Source organism: Channa argus, chromosome 7 (assembly GCF_033026475.1).
Source record: "Channa argus isolate prfri chromosome 7, Channa argus male v1.0, whole genome shotgun sequence".
Lineage (NCBI taxonomy): Eukaryota > Metazoa > Chordata > Actinopteri > Anabantiformes > Channidae > Channa > Channa argus.
The window spans coordinates 11061339-11085330 of record NC_090203.1 but is presented as its reverse complement, the minus strand read 5'-3'; the positions used below and the strand labels follow the sequence as shown (position 1 = coordinate 11085330).

The 23992-nt window shown below is 38.5% G+C and overlaps 2 protein-coding genes, 1 long non-coding RNA gene and 1 pseudogene across 6 annotated transcripts; 2 read left to right on the top strand and 2 right to left on the bottom strand.

Moving 5' to 3' along the window:
* Positions 1-414: 414 nt before the first annotated feature.
* Positions 415-2584, bottom strand: LOC137131015 (U4/U6 small nuclear ribonucleoprotein Prp31-like; annotated as a pseudogene).
* Positions 2585-8268: 5684 nt separating this feature from the next.
* Positions 8269-13220, top strand: LOC137131010 (U4/U6 small nuclear ribonucleoprotein Prp31). Of its 2 annotated transcripts, none has more exons than XM_067511765.1 (14): positions 8269-8425; positions 9056-9271; positions 9417-9477; positions 9638-9721; positions 9824-9921; positions 10121-10227; positions 10373-10542; positions 10706-10863; positions 10952-11041; positions 11599-11726; positions 12008-12080; positions 12567-12695; positions 12785-12883; positions 12973-13220. In XM_067511765.1, the coding sequence occupies exons 2-14, from the start codon at positions 9056-9058 to the stop codon at positions 13084-13086; spliced, it is 1527 nt and encodes a 508-aa protein (XP_067367866.1). In that variant the 5' UTR covers positions 8269-8425; the 3' UTR covers positions 13087-13220. The 2 variants fall into 2 exon arrangements, with proteins under 2 accessions (XP_067367866.1, XP_067367865.1); XM_067511764.1 differs by having other exon boundaries at positions 9417-9483.
* Positions 13221-14145: 925 nt separating this feature from the next.
* LOC137131008 (uncharacterized) lies at positions 14146-18405 on the top strand. 2 transcript variants are annotated; one of them, XR_010914933.1, is made up of 4 exons: positions 14146-14942; positions 15682-15769; positions 16095-16164; positions 17464-18405. It is a non-coding gene; the product is annotated as an uncharacterized lncRNA (long non-coding RNA). The 2 variants fall into 2 exon arrangements; XR_010914934.1 differs by lacking the exon at positions 16095-16164 and having other exon boundaries at positions 14150-14942.
* Positions 18406-18541: 136 nt separating this feature from the next.
* Positions 18542-23868, bottom strand: prpf31 (PRP31 pre-mRNA processing factor 31 homolog (yeast)). Of its 2 annotated transcripts, none has more exons than XM_067511756.1 (14): positions 23715-23868; positions 22870-23085; positions 22658-22724; positions 22420-22503; positions 22220-22317; positions 21917-22023; positions 21597-21766; positions 21276-21433; positions 21098-21187; positions 20413-20540; positions 20059-20131; positions 19444-19572; positions 19256-19354; positions 18542-19166 (listed from the first exon to the last, which is right to left on the bottom strand). In XM_067511756.1, the coding sequence occupies exons 2-14, from the start codon at positions 23083-23085 to the stop codon at positions 19053-19055; spliced, it is 1533 nt and encodes a 510-aa protein (XP_067367857.1). In that variant the 5' UTR covers positions 23715-23868; the 3' UTR covers positions 18542-19052. The 2 variants fall into 2 exon arrangements, with proteins under 2 accessions (XP_067367857.1, XP_067367858.1); XM_067511757.1 differs by having other exon boundaries at positions 22664-22724.
* Between the last annotated feature and the right edge of the window lie 124 nt (positions 23869-23992).

Below are 23992 nucleotides of genomic sequence, written 5' to 3'. Positions count from 1 at the left end.
TTCTGTTGATGTTCCTCTATCAAAATCCACTGTGTTCAATTTACCACCTGGTATTTTTAAGGGAGAACCTAATACAATCGATGTGCACTGACAAACTTGTTTACATGTAGAGTGAAAACACCATTCCTAAAATTCTGGTGGTACAAGTAACTTTTAACTTGTGGGTCCAGTGAGAAAAGTCTTGTTCATGTGCTACAAGGAACAATACAATTTAATCCGTTCTCTGTCTGATGTGGTGAAGATCCCGCCTTTTATTGGCAGTTTGAATGGGAAAGTGTTATATTAAATACGTTTTTTCCATTTAAGCAACCATAAAAACTCTGATATTTACTGCATTTAAAAATGTTTGTGAAAATGTTTCAGGCTTTTGTTTGGAAAAGGGAGGAAAATGATGTGAAAAAAGGCAAATGCAGCAAAGTGATGACAGACATGCCTTTTATAGATTCTATTTTTGGGCTTTTAAGGTTTAAAGAAAGGGCAGGTCCATCAAGAAATTGCTTAAATAAGACTTTTATGAAGTATTTACATTTTTTCATCATCACAGTTCTGCATGGGAGATGTCATAAAACAGGGTTATAACAGGATTGTACAATTTCAATAAATACTTTTAAGAAATTAAAAGACAGTGTGTAAAGTCCTGTCATTCCCAAAAGGAATATGAATTTGATATTCATAGTAGGTAGTATGAACCTGAAGCTCTTAGGTGATAAGCATCAGGTAGATGGTTGAAAAAAACTTAAAGCAACTGTCACTCTGATGTGCTGTCTTCAAATGTCCATGTGAAGGATGATGGTGTGTTTACATCTTAGTTTCCTTCTTGACTTTGAGGAACTCTGCCATGTTAGAAAAATATGTCTGGTTGGCCTCAGCCACCTTCTTCTCTGCAGCCTGTAGGTTCATAATCTCCAGCCCCTGCAGACAAGAGCAGAATAGTTTTCTAAATAAACCTGCACAGTGCTCTGAGGATATTCAGTAAACGAGAATGTTTTCTTTTTACCTGCAAAGGAGTAAACGCTACACTAGAGCTGGTTCCTGAGGAACGATCTCTGACTGTCGACTTTCCAATATATGTTATGCTCTGCTTCTGCAGTGTCCTCTGTTTTACAGAAGAGAACATTAGAAAGTAATAAGAATACATCAGCAGTCCCAGTGATGAAGGTTATCATGGCCGTGTTTAGCAGCAGCAGCATCAGGTTACAAGCTGGCATCTTTGAGAGGTTAGTGAGGCCACCAGCAATACCTGAACAGGAATCAGAGAAAGCAAGAGAGGTTGCAGTGATGACTAAGTATATTTTAATTGCAAAGACCATCTAAATATGTGACCTTAGTGAGTGCATTAAAAGTAAATCTGCTGAGTTCTACCAGAAACTGTTTACAGAAACTCATCACTGCTCATCTCTTACCCATGATCTTTGCAGCTGTTGATGCGCCAACTATGATCAATAGGTTTGGGGTAATGAACGACATTCTGGACTCTACATTTTCATTTATATTGTGTTTAGACTGGTTTAGCTCCAGGGCCATGTCACATGCCTCCTGCAGTTGCTTCAGCTCATCCTCAGTTAGCAGTGACCTTTTAAAAAAATGAATGAAAAAAAAAAAAAAAGAATTTTCACAATCGAGAGAATTCCATAACCATCAGAAATATTTAGGAGACAGTGAGGATGCTATTCTGGGGGCTGACGTAATTTTGCTTAATCATAAATTTCTGTGGACTCACCCTTGTGTGGTCGAGGCTGTGACACTCACAACCATAATGGTGGCGTTGGTAAGGATTTGCTGCAGAGTTTCATTGTTCTTGCATTTCTCCAGATTTTTCCCCAGTTCCTTATTAACAAATAAAGTTACAGTCATACAATGTTCAAACAACATCAGAAAATAACAGATAAAAATTGGTTTAAAATTGCAAGTCAAACTAAACACACAAATAGTCAAAAGTGGAGCAACTCTGGGCTTCATATTTTTATTTTGAAATAAGTGTGTTTTTTTGTTTTTATATACAATATGAATAACATCTCTCACCTTGACTGTACGGATGTAATCGAAAGAATCAGGTACCAAAGATTCAAGCTCTGGAAACCTCTTGGAATATTTGTCCCTGATAAACTTATGAATGATATCTGAAAACACAGGAGACACACAGACAACTCAGGTTATCCCAAACAGAACTAATTCCTTGACGCTTTGAATGTATCCGTACCAAAGGGGAACAGCGAACTCACTGAGCTCATTGTCGATCTCGACTGTGAGGTTATTGGCTGCTACAATCAGCCTGTATTCTGGGTCAGCTTCAACTGGGCCTGACACTAAAAGAAAAGAACAGAGTTTAACTAAATCAATTCCAGTTCTTGAATAACATTCAACCCAAATTCATTGTCATAAAAACGTAACTTTCAGCTTTACTGTAATCCACCTACATCTCCTCTGGAATGTCTTCCAGTCCCATCCCTGTCCTGCCCTGGGTTGCCTCTTCATCACTCTCCCTCTCCGCTCTCTCTGGATAAAGCCCATCTTCTCCCTCATTGCCGGCCTCCTCAAGGTCAGCGAGGAGCTCATCTGCAAGAGACATCTGCAATCAGAAGACAATATTAACATGATTTGCTTAAGAGCAAAGGATCACCTGTGTCTTTCAGTGGAAAAAATCTGAAAACAAACATATTTTCTGTAAACATAAAATACTTTATATGTATGATCTCAGGAGTCATTCTGTAATCTTTTTTGTTAGAACTGCATTCAAATAAGGCTATAACCTGTAAAGTGGCTTCACAAGGTTACAGTGATAAACCCATAAGTGTTTTCTTTAATTAATTTCATAATAATCTACTGTTAATTTTCCAGCATTTGCCTAACCAGTGTATAAGGAAATAGTTTTAGGATCCTGGAAATTGTAGAAATGCAATAGTGGAAGGTTTAAGTCAAACATCTGAAGAATGTTAAAATACCATTAATATTATAAACAATCATGGTAAAGTTGAAATCTCAGTAGATGAAAGTTTGCTGAACCAGTTACAACTCAATGTAAAGAAAGTTGAAGATGATTTTAATAACTGTTCAATCCATGGAATACTGTAACAAGGAGAGAAAAGCTGAATGTAAATAAGATGTCTTTGAGGAACTGAAGGATTTTTAACTTTATATCAAGCCTCACTGTATTCTAACAGGAGAGCGATAAAATAAGGCATGAATTACTTGCCGTCATTCAGATCAGATCTTCTGCTTCTGTCCTGTGCTTTTTTGTGCTGGTGCTTGTGATTCTTTGATAGACAGTGACTGTTTCCATGGAGAGGAAAGAGAGAAAGAGTGGAGATGGGTGAGAGACACGTGTTTATATACAGAAACATGGCAGAAAAGACTAAAAATTTTGCCTGAGAAACAGTGCAATAAACAAAAAAACTACAAATATCAAAACATTTCTTCACCATGAGCAGCAGAAGGCTTCAACAAACAGGGTGATATACTTTATGTGAAAGAAATTCCAAAAAATGAAGTCACGGTAACAAGCTACAAACAGCCTTTATCTGGGTCTGCTCTGAATATTCTGGAACCCTCTCAAAGTGGCTTTTGATGGGGGCCTCGCGTCACACTGTCTCTGCTTTTGGCCATTTTCAACAAAAACCGTACACCTCATCGGAATGAGAAGCAAATTTCCTGAAAGCTGACAATTATCTACACGTTTTATTGTATAATTTGTCTATGAAATCTGAATACTGAGAGAGCAGAAGAGTAAAACTGAAGAGAAAATTATTAAATAAATAGAAAATGTGGCCAGGGGACAAATGCATGTCATTTGCAAATTTATTATTAATCGTGTAAATACAGAAGGTGCACTGGCATTGATTGTATCTGATTTCAGATAGTCTTTGTTTTTTATCATCCAATGTTTTTTGGAGCAACTGTGGCAGGAAGTCTTTGTAAACTGTAGAGATGGTTGTACTGGTAGATTTGCAGTTTCTGAAATGCCTGTCCAGTCCCAAACCACCATGAAACATTAAGAGTCACTCAAATCACATTTGTTCCCGATTCTGATGCAGAATTTGAACTTCAGCAGATTGTCTTGATCATGTCTATGTGCCTAATTGAGTTTCTGTCACATGATTAGCTAATTGGATATTTTTGTTAACGGTTGAACAGGTGTATCTAATAAATTGACCAATAAGTATCTATTGATGATGATGATGACAATTTTTAAAAGTGAGAGTTTTGGAAATCAAGCTGTTTATAACAAGACTGACTATAATCACTGTTCTCCGCTCCATTTAGCTCCCTGTATCAATGCTCCACTACAGTCAAGCTGAAATTATTCAATTCTTCATTTCTGATTAGTTAGAAGGGCAAGGACTGCTCAAAATCTTTGAAACACTCAATTTGTCGCATTAGTGTGTGTGTGTGTGCGTCCGTGTGTGTGTGTGTGTGTGTGTGTGTGTGTTTGTGTGTGTGTCTGGAGACAAAGCAGATAAACTGAGTAGACAAAGCAGGCTCCAGGTAGGAAAACATGCTAAACTATAATTATCCCTGATTAACATCAACTGTACTAAGCTTTGTCACTGTGAGCATGTTAGTGTTAAGTTTAAAGCTGCCTTATGTCCAAGTACAGCATCATAGAGTCCCTATTACAGCTATACACTTTTAATCCTATAAGCTTCTAGAGATAATGCAGTTCAAACTGAAATATGTCTGTTTCTATACATATATTCTCAGACACCCACCTTGAGCAACAGGATGATGTAATAAAATCTACAGCCTCATCCCCCAAAAATGGAAAACCCTCAGTTCAACCATCTCCTCTCTAAATATGCAGTCAGAATTAATCTTCTATAATTATCCCCCCCGACACTGTGACATGTGGAACTGAGCAGAGACATAAATCCTGCACTCAACAATGCAAGGCTAAGCTGAAAACACATTTTCATTTGCTCCTTTGACTTCCACTCTCCATCTTGTACATTCATTTCATTTCAAGGAATAATGAAGGTTTGGGCGTAGAATTAGATGCTGTCATGATCTTTTGTAGCCTTAAGAGTTCTGACTTCAAGGTCTGTTTACCCTTTGAATTGTTGTTATTTTTAACTGAACACTGTCTGTCTTTTTTCAGCTTGATCATATTATTAGATTATTAGTTTATTCTGTGTCCTGTATTCGGTTTAGCATTAATTTCTTACTCCTTATACGGGTCAGTAATGGGCACAGTGGTCCTAGGAGCAGGTTCCCCAAACCTAAACGCACAAAATGACAGCTTTTGTAATTTGTAGAGGCTGTTGGTGTAGAAACATTATCTGAACATCAGCATTTAGTGGAGATATGATTCTGATGAAGTGTTACTGTAGCTCCAGTAACAGGAAGCTCAACAAAAACCAATGGAGCAGCTGTCCTATGTTAAAAATGTTCACCAAATTAGCATTGCACTCCTATAAAATTCATGTTGACGGACAGTTTTTAAAGAAAGATCAAAACTGGTGCACCAGAAGCAGGGCAGTTCGTGTTGGGTTCTGTGGATTCTTCTTCCTTGTTAAAACCTAATGCCTACACTACCCACAGTATAACATGACTGGCTGTACAGCTTGAGGCACTAGCCTCTTCCTTCACACCTGACTTTATTAATTTTCAGATTTGTAGTGTTCAACATCAATTGACCTAAATTATGTCATTAGAGGTTGTTTATCAGATTTTCTGCTGCTGTCTTTGGAGCCATAAAAGGCTAAAGTTGTTCTCAACTACTACTCTCCTTTCGGCTTATCCCATGAGTTCAGGGTCACCACAGTGGATCATTGTCTGCATGTTGATTTGGCACAGTTTTTACGCCGAATGCCCTTCCTGACTCAACCCTCCCCAATTTCTACCGGGCTTGGACCAGTACTGCATCGCTGGGGAGGGGGAATGGGCTGTTAGGGGTTCAGTGTCTTGCCCAGGGACACTTCGACATATAGCCAGGCCCGAGGATTGAAGCACTCACCCTGTGGTCCGTAAGCAACTGCCCCCTAAAGTGGTTCTTTGATGCAAAAAGGTGATGGAATTCCCCATTTCTGCAATTTCACAGCTAGAAGGTTCCTGATTCACTTAGTTAACTGGTGACTCTGAATTCCTTGTACATAGGTGTGGATGTGAATGTGAATGGTTGTCTATATGTGTATCTTTATGTTGGCCCTAAAATAGTATGGGCACCTGTTCCGGATGTAGCCTGGCTCTCAATCAGTGACAGCTGGCAAAGCCACCAGGCCCTGACAACCTTGAACAGGATAAGTGGTTAGTTAATGGATGGATGGATAAACGTATTACATCCCCATAAACCTTGGTTCTGACCACCTATCACACCTACAGTAAAAAGCAGAGGGAGGTTGATGCTTTATGTTGTTCTGTAGAAATTCAAAATACAGGAAGAACTCAGCTTGTACATAATGCTGAAGTCTGTTTTACACAGGAAACAATGTGTTACCAAACAGGTGCCTTGTGGTCGCTCCCATGAGACTCCACAACCTTCATTACTGCTCCGAGTAACTTAAAATAACTGAAACACCAGCAGATTAACTTACCCTGAAACCACTTGTCACTTTGTCATTGTTGCCTCACTGCCATCAGTGTCTGTCACATACAAAGCTAAAATGTTTTGCTGTACACAAAACCTTACATTTTATTATTAGCAGTCTATCTACAATAGTCAGTTTTATTGTCCCTAGGTATTTTTACTGTAAATTTGCTCTGCTGCTTGACTCATACATTTCCCCCAGGGATCAGTAAAGCCTTGTCCTTCACAGTCTGCTTGATTTGTATTTCATTATTAGGGCTAAACTTCAAAATGAAAAAATCTAAAAAGAAAGAGGATTTATCAGTCAAACCAAGATCACCTGTGGGGGCCAATCCAGTAACATCGTCACGGTTCACTGTCAGTCCTGCTGATGACCCCCACTTGGTGTGATGTTAAACCTCTTGGACTGGACAGTGAATTAACCCCAACAACCAGCCATTCACCCAGAGGCTATTTTTTACTAAAAGGCAACTGAGAGAACAAGATTCCCCGTCTAAAAGCTGGACACATTCCAGGTTTTACCAGCCACAGGACATTGTATGACAGGAGCTGCTGTGCTCCTGCCACTGTTTACAAAGCTATGAAGGTCTTTGGAAAAGCATCGTATGTTAGGGAAAGAGGAGCCTGGAGCTTTGTAAAATCTAAAACAGATCTGACAGCTATGCAGTGGGAGTCTTGCTGTGTAGCAGCTTACCTTCTCTTTTTCTGCTTCATTCTGTTGTATTATTCCCCAGGTGTGTGGGGAATGCACTTTCTTTAGTCATTCATCTGTCTATGTAAACGCTTGAATCCCAGTCCTATTCAGTAAAGACATTTTTCATTGCAGTCGGTTGATCTTGTAGGCAGCAGTTTTAAACAGAAATTGCTTGACTCCTATATTTGAGAATACTCATTTACATTTGTACACATACCATAATATAAGTATATACAATATCATTTTAGAACAGTTTACTTTTAGATGTACTAAGACTGCACGAAAAATGGAACAAGCTCAGTTTCTTTATACTTTTAATTCTGAAAAGTTATTTATTATATTTATTTATGATATTGTTTTATTTATTTATATAAATCCAGTTCTCATGCAATATTTTATTTATTATTTGTGTATTTTCTTATTTAATACCAATTTATTTAGTTCCTTTTGTGCAATTAACCTATATAAACTTAGCTATAATTTGTTTGGGACAGAATGCATATAGGTTATATCTTCTGTAAGATCTTCATAACAAAGAAATCAAAATATTTTCCCAAACGTCTTAATGGCTAAAAAATATTTTGTATAATTTTACTTGTTAATATATACCATCTGTTTGGAACTATGTCCTGTAATGCTTCATTATTTTCCAATGTAATGAATTTTTATCTTTCATGTCATTCTTTTACTTTATTTATTAACAGTTAATGTAGCTTAGCATGAAAAAAAAATCAACGCTCTTCATTAGTAAATAACTCCGTTTGTTTGTGTGTCTGTTAATTTATTCCATTTTCTACTGCAACAGTCCATCATGCAGTCTAGTCTATTTGTTTAGTCTGTTTAAATGTTGGTTTAAAACCTGTATTGTTTAAACAATGGTTTTCAAGGGATCATGTATAAATAAGGGGAAATAAAAACTACAAAATTTGAACCTCTTATTGAACTGTTTCATATAAATAAAATATCGTTTTTCGTTCGTAACCCGCTGCATATAAACGCAAAATGACGCGTTTCCGCCGCAGTAGCAGAGTATATAGACTCCATTTCCCAGAATGCTGTGCGGAAGTGCTTATGTTTTTGTTCTGCGACCAACTGCGAACTAGCGTCTTGAGGAGTAAAATCTATTAGAACGAGCTGTTAAATCTTCATAAAGCTAAGGTTTAATTCTTTAATAGCCATTTTCCTGCTCTACAGGAGGTTTAACCTTCGAGGTAAGTTAAAGGGCTTGAAAGCATTTAGTTAGTGACACAGCTGCTTACAAACAACGGTTGCTAACGCTAGCAAACGTTAGTTAGCTAACATTAGTCTGTTAATGTGACAGACTGTAACAGAAACAACATGGAATTATCTTATTCTCTTCTTTTTTATACAAACCATTTTTAAGCAGACGTGACTTGGTCCCCAGGAATCCCATGAAGATATCTGACATCGGCTATAACTAACAACCATTGCCATTACGTTGCTTGTTATTTGAGTATTATTGGTATTATAGCACATACCCTTCATAGTCTGATCACACTTAAATTCTTATTGGTAGATTTATTGTTCAAATTATATTAAAATGATTTGAAGAAAAAATGTTTGGGCTTATCACTGTAACCTTGTGAACCTGTCTTGCAGGTTATAGCCTTATTTGAATGCAGTTCAAACAAAAAGTGTACAGAATGACTACTTAGAGCATACATGTAAAATATTATTTGTTTACATAAAATATGTTTTGTTTTCAGGCTTCCTTGACTTCAGGGTCTTTATTCACTGAAGGATTCATCGTCAGAACATATCTGAGAAGTTTAAGGCTTAAAAGCATGTCATGTTAACATTGACACATTTTCTGATTGCAGATGTCTCTTGCAGATGAGCTCCTCGCTGACCTTGAGGAGGCCGGCAATGAGGGAGAAGATGGCCTTTATCCAGAGGGAGAGGAGGGGGAGAGTGATGAAGAGGCAACCCAGGGCAGGGCAGGGATGGGACTGGAAGACATTCCAGAGGAGATGGAGGTGGATTACAGTAAAGCTGAAAGTGTTACATCCATTGCCAAGCTCCGCAATAGTAGGCAGGTTAGTTATCATTGCACAGCTAAATGTACCAAAAGGGTTTTGACATATCATCTATCCCCACAGATATGAAAGCTTTACATGAGTTGATGTTCTGTAATAATACATCTTTTCAGATTATTCCTCTGTAATGTCGATGTGTGTTCAGTTTTCAGAGATCATGGACAAAATTTCCCGATATAGTGGAAAGCAGCGCAATAACTCAGAAGGTGAATGTAAGCCATTTATGATGCTCTTAAGCAGCTATTTTTTATTGTATGTTGTGTATTAATGTGTTTTACACAGTTACGTTTTAAAGACATTGAATTTGGGTTGAATGTTATTCAAGAACTGGAATTGATTTAGTTAAACTCTGTTCTTTTCTTTTAGTGTCAGGCCCAGTTGAAGCTGACCCAGAATACAGGCTGATTGTAGCAGCCAATAACCTCACAGTCGAGATCGACAATGAGCTCAGTGAGTTCGCTGTTCCCGTTTGGTACGGATACATTCAAAGCGTCAAGGAATTAGTTCTGTTTGAGATAACCTGAGTTGTCTGTGTGTCTCCTGTGTTTTCAGATATCATTCATAAGTTTATCAGGGACAAATATTCCAAGAGGTTTCCAGAGCTTGAATCTTTGGTACCTGATTCTTTCGATTACATCCGTACAGTCAAGGTGAGAGATGTTATTCATATTGTATATAAAAACAAAAAAAAAAACCACTTATTTAAAAATAAAAATATGAAGCCCAGAGTTGCTCCACTTTTGACTATTTGTGTGTTTAGTTTGACTTGCAGTTTTAAACCAATTTTTATCTGTTATTTTTTTGATGTTGTTTGAACATTGTATGACTGTAACTTTATTTGTTAATAAGGAACTGGGGAATAATCTGGAGAAATGCAAGAACAATGAAACTCTGCAGCAAATCCTTACCAACGCCACCATTATGGTTGTGAGCGTCACAGCCTCGACCACACAAGGGTGAGTCCACAGAAATTTATAATTAAGTGAAATTACGTCAGCCCCCAGAATAGAGTCCTCACTGTCTCCTCAATATTTCTGATGGTTATGGAATTCTCTCGATTGTGAAAGCTCTTTTTTTTTATTTCATTCATTTTTTTAAAAGGTCACTGCTAACTGAGGATGAGCTGAAGCAACTGCAGGAGGCATGTGACATGGCCCTGGAGCTAAACCAGTCTAAACACAGGATATATGAATATGTAGAGTCCAGAATGTCGTTCATTGCCCCAAATCTGTCGATCATAGTTGGCGCATCAACAGCTGCAAAGATCATGGGTAAGAGATGAGCAGTGATGAGTTTCTGTGAACAGTTTCTGGTAGAACTCAACAGATTTACTTTTAATGCACTCACTAAGGTCACATATTAAGATGGTCTTTGCAATTAAAATATACTTTGTCATCACTGTAACCTCTCTTGCTTTCTCTGATTCCTGTTCAGGTATTGCTGGTGGCCTCACTAACCTCGCAAAGATGCCGGCTTGTAACCTGATGCTGCTGGGAGCTCAGAGGAGAACCCTGTCCGGTTTCAGCAGCACCTCCCTTCTGCCCCACACGGGCTTCATCTACCACTGTGATGTTGTGCAGTCACTACCACCTGTCAGTAAATATATGTACATAAACAATATCCAGCTCTGCATTGCAGTGTTTCTGTTAGGTAACAGCTGGTCTACATGTGTGTTTTCAGGACCTCAGGAGGAAAGCAGCGCGTCTGGTGGCTGCAAAATGTACTCTGGCTGCTCGAGTGGACAGTTTCCATGAGAGATCAGATGGCAAGGTGACAAACTAAATCCAGAATAGAAAAACTAATTTATATATTTTAATATACACTGGGATCTAAAATCCTCAAACCACATAAAAAATCTGTTTAAGGTAAACTTTTAAAAAAGTCTTATGAATTTCAAGCGCAAGGAATCCGATTCAAACATTTGTGGCACTGACCGTGTAAAGTATGCACTCAGATGATAGCGACTGACTTGCTTATTCCAGTAAATCATCGGCTGCCTTTATTCACCTGTTATAATTATGCCTGTGCCTAAGCTATTTAGCAGAATGTAGCTTTGTAAGCATTGTGACAGTTGAAAACATGGCATCAGAAGCCTGTTTCTTATTGATTTTACATGTCACAATATCTGTCTGATAAGATTTTTGGACCCTCACAGTTCTCATGCCTATTTTAAAAAATTGAAGACTAACACACCATCAAAGTAAAGCCTTAAAATTTTCTAATTAGTTTGCACTTCTGATGGAAACATTTTTAAAAATATTTTTTAAACACTGTTCAAAACTCCTAATACAATTCTGGGCTCTGCAACCTTTTTGTCATTTTTACAGGTTGGCTATGATCTAAAAGAAGAGATAGAGAGGAAGTTTGATAAATGGCAGGAACCTCCACCAGTGAAGCAGGTTAAACCACTGCCAGCCCCACTGGATGGACAGAGAAAGAAGAGAGGAGGACGGAGGTACAGAACATGTCAGCTGTTGGATAGACTGATACTAAGACATATGGAGTGCAGTATAGGAATGTTTGAGCCAAAAAGTATTCATTTTTATCTCTTTTAAATGCAAAGGACAGGTGACAAATCAAACCAAAATGTACCTGTTAAATAAATTATTCAATTAAATAATAATAATAATTCTCTCTCTGTATGTCTGTATGTGTGTATATATGTATATGTGTGTACACACACACACACGTGTATACAGCATAACCAACTTTTCCTGCTTTTATCTCCTCCTGAAGGTATCGAAAGATGAAGGAACGTCTTGGACTGACTGAGATCCGGAAACATGCCAATAGGATGACCTTTGCAGAGGTCAGTGTGTATTTTATCTGCTCCTATTTAATTTTCATGTGTGTAGAGTATTTTTACTATTGTCTAATATCACATCTCATACCGAAGAAAAATGCTTTTGATAAAGACACGTACATAGTACAGAAACTACACATCAGATCTAGAGAAAACGCATTTTCATTTTGTTAGTCCTTGTTTTTCTCCAGCACTCTGAAAGAACTGAATAATTTATCTTTAGGATGTGAATGTACATTATTTTTCTAGTCTGTGACAGAAAATCCACAAATCCAGAAATATCCTGTAGCTTTTTTAGCAATACCAGATCATGTTCAAGTGTTTCTGAGCTGCTTACTGCACTTTAGGGATGGGAAACTTAATTTAAGCTAGTTTCTATCACTAACAGCACCTTTAACACCTAAAGAAATCCCACATGTAACACTATTGTCTAATGGGCAAAGAAGCATCAGTAGTGAGGTTTTGAGCTGACTCTTTAATGTGGTGTTGCAGATTGAAGACGATGCATATCAGGAGGATCTGGGCTTCAGTCTGGGTCAGCTGGGGAAGAGTGGCAGCGGGCGTGTCAGGCAGGCTCAGGTTAATGATGCCACCAAAGCCAGAATCTCCAAATCCCTCCAGGTAAACACGGCCATGATAACCTTCATCACTGGGACTGCTGATGTATTATTCTTATTACTTTTCTAATGTTTAACACTTCTGTTAAACAGAGGACACTGCAGAAGCAGAGCATGACATATGGAGGAAAGTCGACAGTCAGAGATCGTTCCTCAGGAACCAGCTCTAGTGTAGCGTTTACTCCTCTGCAGGTAAAAAGAAAACATTCTCGTTTACTGAATATCCTCAGAGCACTGTGCAGGTTTATTTAGGCAGACAACTGTTCTGCTCTTGTCTGCAGGGGCTGGAGATTGTGAACCCACAGGCTGCAGAGAAGAAGGTAGCTGAGGCCAACCAGAAATATTTTTCTAACATGGCAGAGTTCCTCAAAGTCAAGAAGGAAACTAAGATGTAAACCCACAGACATCACACACCATCATCCTGCACATGGACATTTGAAGGCAGCACATCAGAGTGACTGTATATTTTGACATTGTTTCATTCTGTATTTTATTTTTACTTTTGCTTTAATAAAATATGAACATCTAATTTTCCATGAAGTTTGTTTCAGTTATTTACATAATGCTCATCATCTCCTAAGAGGTTAAAGTTCAGACTACCTTTTATTTATGAGAACAATTCTGATCTTTGATTCTTTTTCTCACTGGACCCACAAGTTACTTGTACCACCAGAATTTCAGGAAATGGAAAAGCACGGTCTCTGTAACACAATACAGTAGAAGCCGCGGTGGAGTCTCATCTCCACCCGAAAACCTCCCTGCCATCAGCGGGGGCCTCCCACCCGTCCAGATTGGAACACTTACAGTCTAACCTGCCGGTGAAGTCCTACAAGGCGGCTGCGGTGAAGGCCCGGGCACTAAATGCTTCCTCTATTCTGATGGCATACCAAGCCGAGCTGGAACAGGATATGACTGCTTTGCCTGAGTCTGGTTTATGGGAGGAGGTGCGTGTCTTCACTGACCACTGTCTCCGTCTCCATGTGGCGATCCATTCTGTGGGAAGAGCCATGCAGACCGATGGTCTTGCCAGGAGTTGGTTAGATGGTTAAATCTCACCACTCTCTCGAGAAAAGGAAGATCTCCTTGACACCCCCATTACACCTAAGGGCATTTTTTGGGGGTGCTGTCACATCAATGCAGAGGAGATGTGAAGAGAAAAAATGGGATGACCAAGTTCTGAAGCTGTGTCTGCCGAGAAAATCTGTCCCTGCGTCCTAGGGCTGCGGCACGACCACTTCAGAATCCCCAGGCAGCTTAAGCCTCAGGCAATCCAGGCTCCACCGAGAGCGCCGGCTCCGAAAGGTCTGTGGCAGAAAATTCCGTACTCTCAGGAAAGGACACGGCCTCCACAGCCTCCTCCCACCTCCACTCAGGTGGTAAGGAGAAAAAAAACGTCTAGCCTGATAGCCGCACAGATGGCGGGGAGCGGAGCATGCCAGCTCCCCTGACAGACTGAACCTGTTTACAGGCCCCGTTCCCGATCTCATTCAGGTGGCTTTCTGATCAGCCCGCCGACGATGGGATGAAGAGTCGCAGACAGTGTTAAGCAGGACGAGGCCCCCAGTGCTCCTCAAACATGTCTCATTAGCACTTCATTGTTGCAAGGAATTAAAATGGGAATGGGCAGCCCAGAGACACTTCGACATATAGCCAGGACTTGGGATCGAACCACTGACCCTGTGGTCAAGGAAAATAATAATATTGACTTATTTGACAAGCTGGAAAAATTGAAACATTTAATATTTTCGGAAAAACTATGAATAGCAAAAGAGTTGACACATTTCTGTCTGTCACCTAATCAGGTAATAAACTAATAGTATTAACTGTTCATTTACACTATTACATTTAACAAGGGGTTCATATGTTTCTTTGGAAATATACAAATACTTAACTAACCTTAATGTGTACTTAAGTACAAAATTTGAATAAATATAATTTGAGATTTTTTACCCCTTCTAATTAATAGTTATTTGAACAGCTTAACTATTATTAATTGCATGGACGTGTTACACAGGGTCAAAGTAATACAATGATCGACACCTCATTTAACTAATAAGATTAACCGTGTGGGGTGGGGCGACTGCATTGTGGACTTATTAAAACCCAGCAGTCGAATGACGCGTTAATCCGGAAGTTTTAAGGACACCAATAACACTGGTTTGTTTTCACGCTAGTAGCTATTGGAGTAACCGTTAATTTGTTGAGGGAGATTTAGTCCTTATTGAAGACTATTATGACTTTTGTTGTTAACGTAAGTCTAAAATGTACGTTATTCTCCTTGTTTGTTTTTCTCTGTTCTGTGTTCTCCAAACGTTGACATCTGCTGTTTTTACCATTGGAGGTAGATTTAGGAAATGGTCACTAACCTTAACCAGTGGAAGTAATCAGAGTAGCGTTCAGAGTTAAGGTTAAATGTGTCTTTAAATACATTTTGGACTGGTTGTCTGAATGTCGTTTAGACGTCTAGACTGGCTGGTTTCCTTCTCTGTCTGTACGCTAATACAACCATTCAAATATATCTTAGCTACAGTTGGCAGAAGTAAATTAACTCTGGGAATATTACGATGTCCAAAAGTCTCACTTGTCATTTTTTTGTGTTGAGACTGGCATTAGTTGGAGTGAAACCTGCTACGTTTTGTTTAACTTACCTGTAAATAATAGCTTTATTTTCGTATCCTGGGTTTGTTGCAAGTAAAACTATAGTGAGACCTGCTAGTTTGTGTTGTGTCACCCGATTTTTGATTTACTGTGGACGGTACTGATTTGTATATGTTTAATAGCCCCTGTTTGTGTTACAGATTAAATGTATTAGTCGTATTTTAGCCCTATCTGCTTTTAAACTTTTCCTAGCCACAATCTGGAAACTCTGCTTGAACCCACTGTTGGATAGTGTCATTTTAAAGAAGAGAAACAGTTTAAAACACTAACTGTTAGTTGTTTGCTTTCAGAGAGGAAAAAACTAATGGTTTATTTCCTTTTTCTCATGGCAGATACGGACATCACTGGGCTGGTATGGGGACCCTGTGGCAAAATTGCCAAAAATTGACCGTCAAAGTTTTTCTCAATGCATAAGAACAGGTGTTGGTGTTTACTGTGCACATGTTCTTTAGTTTGGGTGTGAGATTAATCGCAGCCTATGGCCTCATAAAATGCTTTCATTTTGTAATTTTCTCTCTCAGCACGCTGTGCGTGCTCCTAGTCATATTTTAAATCCAGAGTGAACTTCACTATGTCTGTGGGCAAATTATTTCTTCCAGTTAAGATTAATCATTTCAATTTGAAATAAAAGTAAAAGTTGCATATTTGCATGAATGTTTTTTTTACATATAAAATATTTACAAATATGTTTCTTTCTTGGTCTATAATTGCTAAATGTTACATTTTGTTGTTTTTTATTTTTTAGTTATTGCTTCCAACTACACCGGTCCATCCCTGCCTACTACTCTGCTTCCTTTAGATATGAGAAGGAAAGGGTATGAATAGGAAAAGTATCTTTTATGCTGACTCAGACTTACATGAGAGAATGTAAAGGTGCCAGCACACTCTGTTGAATTTTTGGTTTTGTGCGCCATCTTGTGACAATCTGCCTATATTTCTCTTGGCAAGTTAAAGTCTCTAGTTTGAGTTTCTGCCATGGTTCATGAAGTGTTGTCATGGTAGGTCAGTCTTTATCACTGAAAGTAATGATCTTTATGCCTGAGCATAGAAAGGTTCATAATCGCTTGGCCTGTCACTAAAACTTGTTGCGTAGGAGCTTTTATCCCATAAGTTGTTAGTTGGCTCTATGTCATTTTCATTACAGCTCCTGTAATGTCGAAATCTCTTCATGTCACAATCTAACAGTGCGTTCAAGGTCATCATTCCTTTAGTTTGACTAACTGTAGGCTGATCAGACTTTTAATTTTTTTAAGGCACATTATATTTGTCAATACTCTTGACTTAGATAATCACATTTTATGACAAATTAATGCAGAAAACTATGAAATGCCAAAAGGTTTACATACTTTTTCTTGCCACTGTATGGCACTGGTTCAACAATGTGCTGGAAACATTCCATTCACTCTTTAGGTCCGTCCTGACATGACCGCATTATGCAGTTGCTGCAGATTTGTTTACTGCACATCCATGATGCAAATCTCCTGTTTCACTACATCCCAAAGGTGCTCTTTTGGATTGATACCCGGTGATTGTGGAGGCCATTTCAGTACAGTAAACATTGTCATGTTTAAGAAACCACTTTGAGATTAATTTAGTTTTGTTTGTGGAAGTAGCCTTCAAGATTGGTACACATGGGTGGCCATAAAAGAATGGAGGTGCTCAGCAACGATACTCAGGTAGTCTTAGACGATGCTCGGTTCGTCGTAAGGGCCCCAAAGTGTCCCAAGAAAATACCCCCACCGCATTACTTGACCACCATCAGCCTAAAGTGACAGTTCAGTCAGTATTATCCCTTGTTATGGATTCATTTAAGGATATGGAGGTTTAGCTAGGCAAATGCTAGTGTGCATTTCTAACTAGAATTTTTTGGATGTATGTAAATACACTAAGGGGATCTTTGTTCATTTTGTATTGTGAACTTGTAACCAGCTGTACATGTGTCCTTAAGGCAGTACTTCCAGAGACTGTCCACAGAAACTTTTAATTTTCTACTACCTGGAAATAACACGCACCTCACATATTTTATATTTCTATACTGTCGTCAAATATGTTTCTCTCATCAGCCCTACAAGTCTTGCTTTAAAGCTCAAGGGTTTTTGATGTGCCTTCCTCAGGGTACCAAGGCTCAATATCTGTCTGCCAAGGTCCTGAAGAAAAAGTCATGGAGATTTCACACAAAGTACATGATGTGGTTCCAGAGACACGAGGAGCCCAAGATGATCACTGACGAGTTTGAACAGGTGCGGATATCCAACATTTTAGCTAGTATGTGGACTTGTGTATTGACTTGCACTTTGGTGTTGGCTGTTACTCTGCTGTTTACTCTCTAGGGCACTTACATTTACATTGAGTAGAAATGGGGCCAGAAAAATGAGGGGTTTGCTTTTGAGTACAGGTACCTTGAAGACAGAGACTTTCAGTGACAGATGGAGCAATGAGAACACAGAAGGACAGAGAAAAAAAAATGTGCTGCTGTTGACATTCTGAGACTGAACTCCAAACTGTGGATAGAGATTGTGATGTGCAATGGAAATGTTTCTTTTCTTTTCTCCATTTGAACAAGACTCTCTCTACCTGTACAAGTAACTTTTAACTTGTGGGTCCAGTGAGAAAAGTCTAGTTCATGTGCTACAAGAACAATACCATTTCATCCGTTCTGGGTCTGATGTGGTGAAGATCCCACCTTTTATTGGCAGTTTGAGAGGGAAAGTGTTATATAATAATTTTTTTTCCATTTAAGCAACCATAAAAACTGATTTACTGCATTTTAAAAATGTTTCAGGCTTTTGTTTGGAAAATGATTTGAAAAAAGGCAAATGCAGCAAAGTCATGACAGACATGCCTTTTATAGATTCTATTTTTGGGCTTTTAAGGTTTAAAGAAAGGGCAGGTCCATCAAGAAATTGCTAAATTAAGTAAAGTATTTACTTTTTTGTTTTTTCCTCATCACAGTTCTGCTTGGGAGATGTCATAAAACAGCGTTATAACAGGATTTTTACAATTTCAATAAATCTATTGAAATTAAAAGACTGTGTAAAGTCCTGCCATTCACAAAAGGAATATAAAGTCATATGTATTATAAATTTAGACAATTGGCTCAGAATTGTTCTCATAAATAAAAGGTAGTCTGAACTTGAACCTCTTAGGAGATGATGAGCATTATGTAAACAGCTGAAACAAACTTCATGTATGCAAAATTAAATGTTCACATTTTATTAAAGCAAAAGTAAAAATAAAATACAGAATGAAACAATGTCAAAATATACAGTCACTCTGATGTGCTGCCTTCAAATGTCCATGTGAAGGATGATGGTGTGTGATGTCTGTGTGTGATGTCTGTGTGTTTACATCTTAGTTTCCTTCTTGACTTTGAGGAACTCTGCCACGGTACAAAAATATGTCTAGTTGAGACTTTTATGAAGTATTTACATTTTTTCCTCATCACAGTTCTGCATGGGAGATGTTATAAAACAGGGTTATAACAGGACTGTACAATTTCAATAAATACTTTTAAGAAATTAAAAGACAGTGTGTGTAAAGTCCTGTCATTCCCAAAAGGAATATGAATTTGATATTCATAGTAGGTAGTATGAACCTGAAGCTCTTAGGTGATAAGCTTCAGGTAGATGACTGATAAAAATTTTAAGCAACTGTCACTCTGATGTGCTGTCTTCAAATGTCCATGTGAAGGATGATGGTGTGTTTACATCTTAGTTTCCTTCTTGACTTTGAGGAACTCTGCCATGTTAGAAAAATATTTCTGGTTGGCCTCAGCTACCTTCTTCTCTGCAGCCTGTGGGTTCACAATCTCCAGCCCCTGCAGACAAGAGCAGAACAGTTGTCTGCCTAAATAAACCTGCACAGTGCTCTGAGGATATTCAGTAAACGAGAATGTTTTCTTTTTACCTGCAGAGGAGTAAACGCTACACTAGAGCTGGTTCCTGAGGAACGATCTCTGACTGTCGACTTTCCTCCATATGTCATGCTCTGCTTCTGCAGTGTCCTCTGTTTAACAGAAGTGTTAAACATTAGAAAAGTAATAAGAATAATACATCAGCAGTCCCAGTGATGAAGGTTATCATGGCCGTGTTTACCTGGAGGGATTTGGAGATTCTGGCTTTGGTGGCATCATTAACCTGAGCCTGCCTGACACGCCCGCTGCCACTCTTCCCCAGCTGACCCAGACTGAAGCCCAGATCCTCCTGATATGCATCGTCTTCAATCTGCAACACCACATTAAAGAGTCAGCTCAAAACCTCACTACTGATGCTTCTTTGCCCATTAGACAATAGTGTTACATGTGGGATTTCTTTAGGTGTTAAAGGTGCTGTTAGTGATAGAAACTAGCTTAAATTAAGTTTCCCATCCCTAAAGTGCAGTAAGCAGCTCAGAAACACTTGAACATGATCTGGTATTGCTAAAAAAGCTACAGGATATTTCTGGATTTGTGGATTTTCTGTCACAGACTAGAAAAATAATGTACATTCACATCCTAAAGATAAATTATTCAGTTCTTTCAGAGTGCTGGAGAAAAACAAGGACTAACAAAATGAAAATGCGTTTTCTCTAGATCTGATGTGTAGTTTCTGTACTATGTACGTGTCTTTATCAAAAGCATTTTTCTTCGGTATGAGATGTGATATTAGACAATAGTAAAAATACTCTACACACATGAAAATTAAATAGGAGCAGATAAAATACACACTGACCTCTGCAAAGGTCATCCTATTGGCATGTTTCCGGATCTCAGTCAGTCCAAGACGTTCCTTCATCTTTCGATACCTTCAGGATGAGATAAAAGCAGGAAAAGTTGGTTATGCTGTATACACGTGTGTGTGTGTGTACACACATATACATATATACACACATACAGACATACAGAGAGAGAATTATTATTATTATTTAATTGAATAATTTATTTAACAGGTACATTTTGGTTTGATTTGTCACCTGTCCTTTGCATTTAAAAGAGATAAAAATGAATACTTTTTGGCTCAAACATTCCTATACTGCACTCCATATGTCTTAGTATCAGTCTATCCAACAGCTGACATGTTCTGTACCTCCGTCCTCCTCTCTTCTTTCTCTGTCCATCCAGTGGGGCTGGCAGTGGTTTAACCTGCTTCACTGGTGGAGGTTCCTGCCATTTATCAAACTTCCTCTCTATCTCTTCTTTTAGATCATAGCCAACCTGTAAAAATGACAAAAAGGTTGCAGAGCCCAGAATTGTATTAGGAGTTTTGAACAGTGTTTAAAAAATATTTTTAAAAATGTTTCCATCAGAAGTGCAAACTAATTAGAAAATTTTAAGGCTTTACTTTGATGGTGTGTTAGTCTTCAATTTTTTAAAATAGGCATGAGAACTGTGAGGGTCCAAAAATCTTATCAGACAGATATTGTGACATGTAAAATCAATAAGAAACAGGCTTCTGATGCCATGTTTTCAACTGTCACAATGCTTACAAAGCTACATTCTGCTAAATAGCTTAGGCACAGGCATAATTATAACAGGTGAATAAAGGCAGCCGATGATTTACTGGAATAAGCAAGTCAGTCGCTATCATCTGAGTGCATACTTTACACGGTCAGTGCCACAAATGTTTGAATCGGATTCCTTGCGCTTGAAATTCATTAGACTTTTTTAAAAGTTTACCTTAAACAGATTTTTTATGTGGTTTGAGGATTTTAGATCCCAGTGTATATTAAAATATATAAATTAGTTTTTCTATTCTGGATTTAGTTTGTCACCTTGCCATCTGATCTCTCATGGAAACTGTCCACTCGAGCAGCCAGAGTACATTTTGCAGCCACCAGACGCGCTGCTTTCCTCCTGAGGTCCTGAAAACACACATGTAGACCAGCTGTTACCTAACAGAAACACTGCAATGCAGAGCTGGATATTGTTTATGTACATATATTTACTGACAGGTGGTAGTGACTGCACAACATCACAGTGGTAGATGAAGCCCGTGTGGGGCAGAAGGGAGGTGCTGCTGAAACCGGACAGGGTTCTCCTCTGAGCTCCCAGCAGCATCAGGTTACAAGCCGGCATCTTTGCGAGGTTAGTGAGGCCACCAGCAATACCTGAACAGGAATCAGAGAAAGCAAGAGAGGTTACAGTGATGACAAAGTATATTTTAATTGCAAAGACCATCTTAATATGTGACCTTAGTGAGTGCATTAAAAGTAAATCTGTTGAGTTCTACCAGAAACTGTTCACAGAAACTCATCACTGCTCATCTCTTACCCATGATCTTTGCAGCTGTTGATGCGCCAACTATGATCGACAGATTTGGGGCAATGAACGACATTCTGGACTCTACATATTCATATATCCTGTGTTTAGACTGGTTTAGCTCCAGGGCCATGTCACATGCCTCCTGCAGTTGCTTCAGCTCATCCTCAGTTAGCAGTGACCTTTTAAAAAAATGAATGAAATAAAAAAAAAAAAAAGAACTTTCACAATCGAGAGAATTCCATAATCATCAGAAATATTGAGGAGACAGTGAGGACTCTATTCTGGGGGCTGACGTAATTTCACTTAATTATAAATTTCTGTGGACTCACCCTTGTGTGGTCGAGGCTGTGACGCTCACAACCATAATGGTGGCGTTGGTAAGGATTTGCTGCAGAGTTTCATTGTTCTTGCATTTCTCCAGATTATTCCCCAGTTCCTTATTAACAAATAAAGTTACAGTCATACAATGTTCAAACAACATCAAAAAAATAACAGATAAAAATTGGTTTAAAACTGCAAGTCAAACTAAACACACAAATAGTCAAAAGTGGAGCAACTCTGGGCTTCATATTTGTATTTTTAAATAAGTGTTTTTTTTTGTTTTTATATACAATATGAATAACATCTCTCACCTTGACTGTACGGATGTAATCGAAAGAATCAGGTACCAAAGATTCAAGCTCTGGAAACCTCTTGGAATATTTGTCCCTGATAAACTTATGAATGATATCTGAAAACACAGGAGACACACAGACAACTCAGGTTATCCCAAACAGAACTAATTCCTTGACGCTTTGAATGTATCCGTACCAAACGGGAACAGCGAACTCACTGAGCTCATTGTCGATCTCGACTGTGAGGTTATTGGCTGCTACAATCAGCCTGTATTCTGGGTCAGCTTCAACTGGGCCTGACACTAAAAGAAAAGAACAGAGTTTAACTAAATCAATTCCAGTTCTTGAATAACATTCAACCCAAATTCAATGTCTTTAAAACGTAACTGTGTAAAACACATTAATACACAACATACAATAAAAAATAGCTGCTTAAGAGCATCATAAATGGCTTACATTCACCTTCTGAGTTATTGCGCTGCTTTCCACTATATCGGGAAATTTTGTCCATGATCTCTGAAAACTGAACACACATCGACATTACAGAGGGATAATCTGAAAAGATGTATTATTACAGAACATCAACTCATGTAAAGCTCTCATATCTGTGGGGATGGATGATATGTCAAAACCCTTTTGATACATTTAGCTGTGCAATGATAACTAACCTGCCTACTATTGCGGAGCTTGGCAATGGATGTAACACTTTCAGCTTTACTGTAATCCACCTCCATCTCCTCTGGAATGTCTTCCAGTCCCATCCCTGCCCTGCCCTGGGTTGCCTCTTCATCACTCTCCCCCTCCTCTCCCTCTGGATAAAGGCCATCTTCTCCCTCATTGCCGGCCTCCTCAAGGTCAGCGAGGAGCTCATCTGCAAGAGACATCTGCAATCAGAAAATGTGTCAATGTTAACATGACATGCTTTTAAGCCTTAAACTTCTCAGATATGGTCTGACGATGAATCCTTCAGTGAATAAAGACCCTGAAGTCAAGGAAGCCTGAAAACAAAACATATTTTATGTAAACAAATAATATTTTACATGTATGCTCTAAGTAGTCATTCTGTACACTTTTTGTTTGAACTGCATTCAAATAAGGCTATAACTTGCAAGACAGGTTCACAAGGTTACAGTGATAAGCCCAAACATTTTTTTTCAAATCATTTTAATATAATTTGAACAATAAATCTACCAATAAGAATTTAAGTGTGATCAGACTATGAAGGGTATGTGCTATAATACCAATAATACTCAAATAACAAGCAACGTAATGGCAATGGTTGTTAGTTATAGCCGATGTCAGATATCTTCATGGGATTCCTGGGGACCAAGTCACGTCTGCTTAAAAATTGTTTGTATAAAAAAGAAGAGAATAAGATAATTCCATGTTGTTTCTGTTACAGTCTATCACATTAACAGTCTAACGTTAGCTAACTAACGTTTGCTAGCGTTAGCAACCGTTGTTTGTACGCAGCTGTGTCACTAACTAAATGCTTTCAAGCCCTTTAACTTACCTCGAAGGTTAAACCTCCTGTAGAGCAGGAAAATGGCTATTAAAGAATTAAACCTTAGCTTTATGAAGATTTAACAGCTCGTTCTAATAGATTTTACTCCTCAAGACGCTAGTCCGCAGTTGGTCGCAGAATAAAAACATAAGCACTTCCGCACAGCATTCTGGGAAATGGAGTCTATATACTCTGCTACTGCGGCGGAAACGCGTCATTTTGCGTTTATATGCAGCGGGTTACGAACGAAAAACGATATTTGTCATTTTATTTATATGAAACAGTTC

What these genes read in the sequence shown, in the direction of transcription:
- LOC137131010 (XM_067511764.1), top strand. Translation starts at nt 9,056, where the DNA reads ATGTCTCTTGCAGATGAGCTCCTCGCTGACCTTGAGGAGGCCGGCAAT. An exon ending in CAATAACTCAGAAGGTGAAT is followed by an intron (nt 9,484 to 9,637) that starts GTAAGCCATTTA and finishes CTTTTCTTTTAG; the next exon opens with TGTCAGGCCCAGTTGAAGCT. An exon ending in ATTACATCCGTACAGTCAAG is followed by an intron (nt 9,922 to 10,120) that starts GTGAGAGATGTT and finishes TTTGTTAATAAG; the next exon opens with GAACTGGGGAATAATCTGGA.
- prpf31 (XM_067511756.1), bottom strand. Translation starts at nt 23,085, where the DNA reads ATGTCTCTTGCAGATGAGCTCCTCGCTGACCTTGAGGAGGCCGGCAAT. An exon ending in ATGAGAGATCAGATGGCAAG is followed by an intron (nt 20,541 to 21,097) that starts GTGACAAACTAA and finishes TCATTTTTACAG; the next exon opens with GTTGGCTATGATCTAAAAGA. An exon ending in TAGCGTTTACTCCTCTGCAG is followed by an intron (nt 19,167 to 19,255) that starts GTAAAAAGAAAA and finishes TCTTGTCTGCAG; the next exon opens with GGGCTGGAGATTGTGAACCC.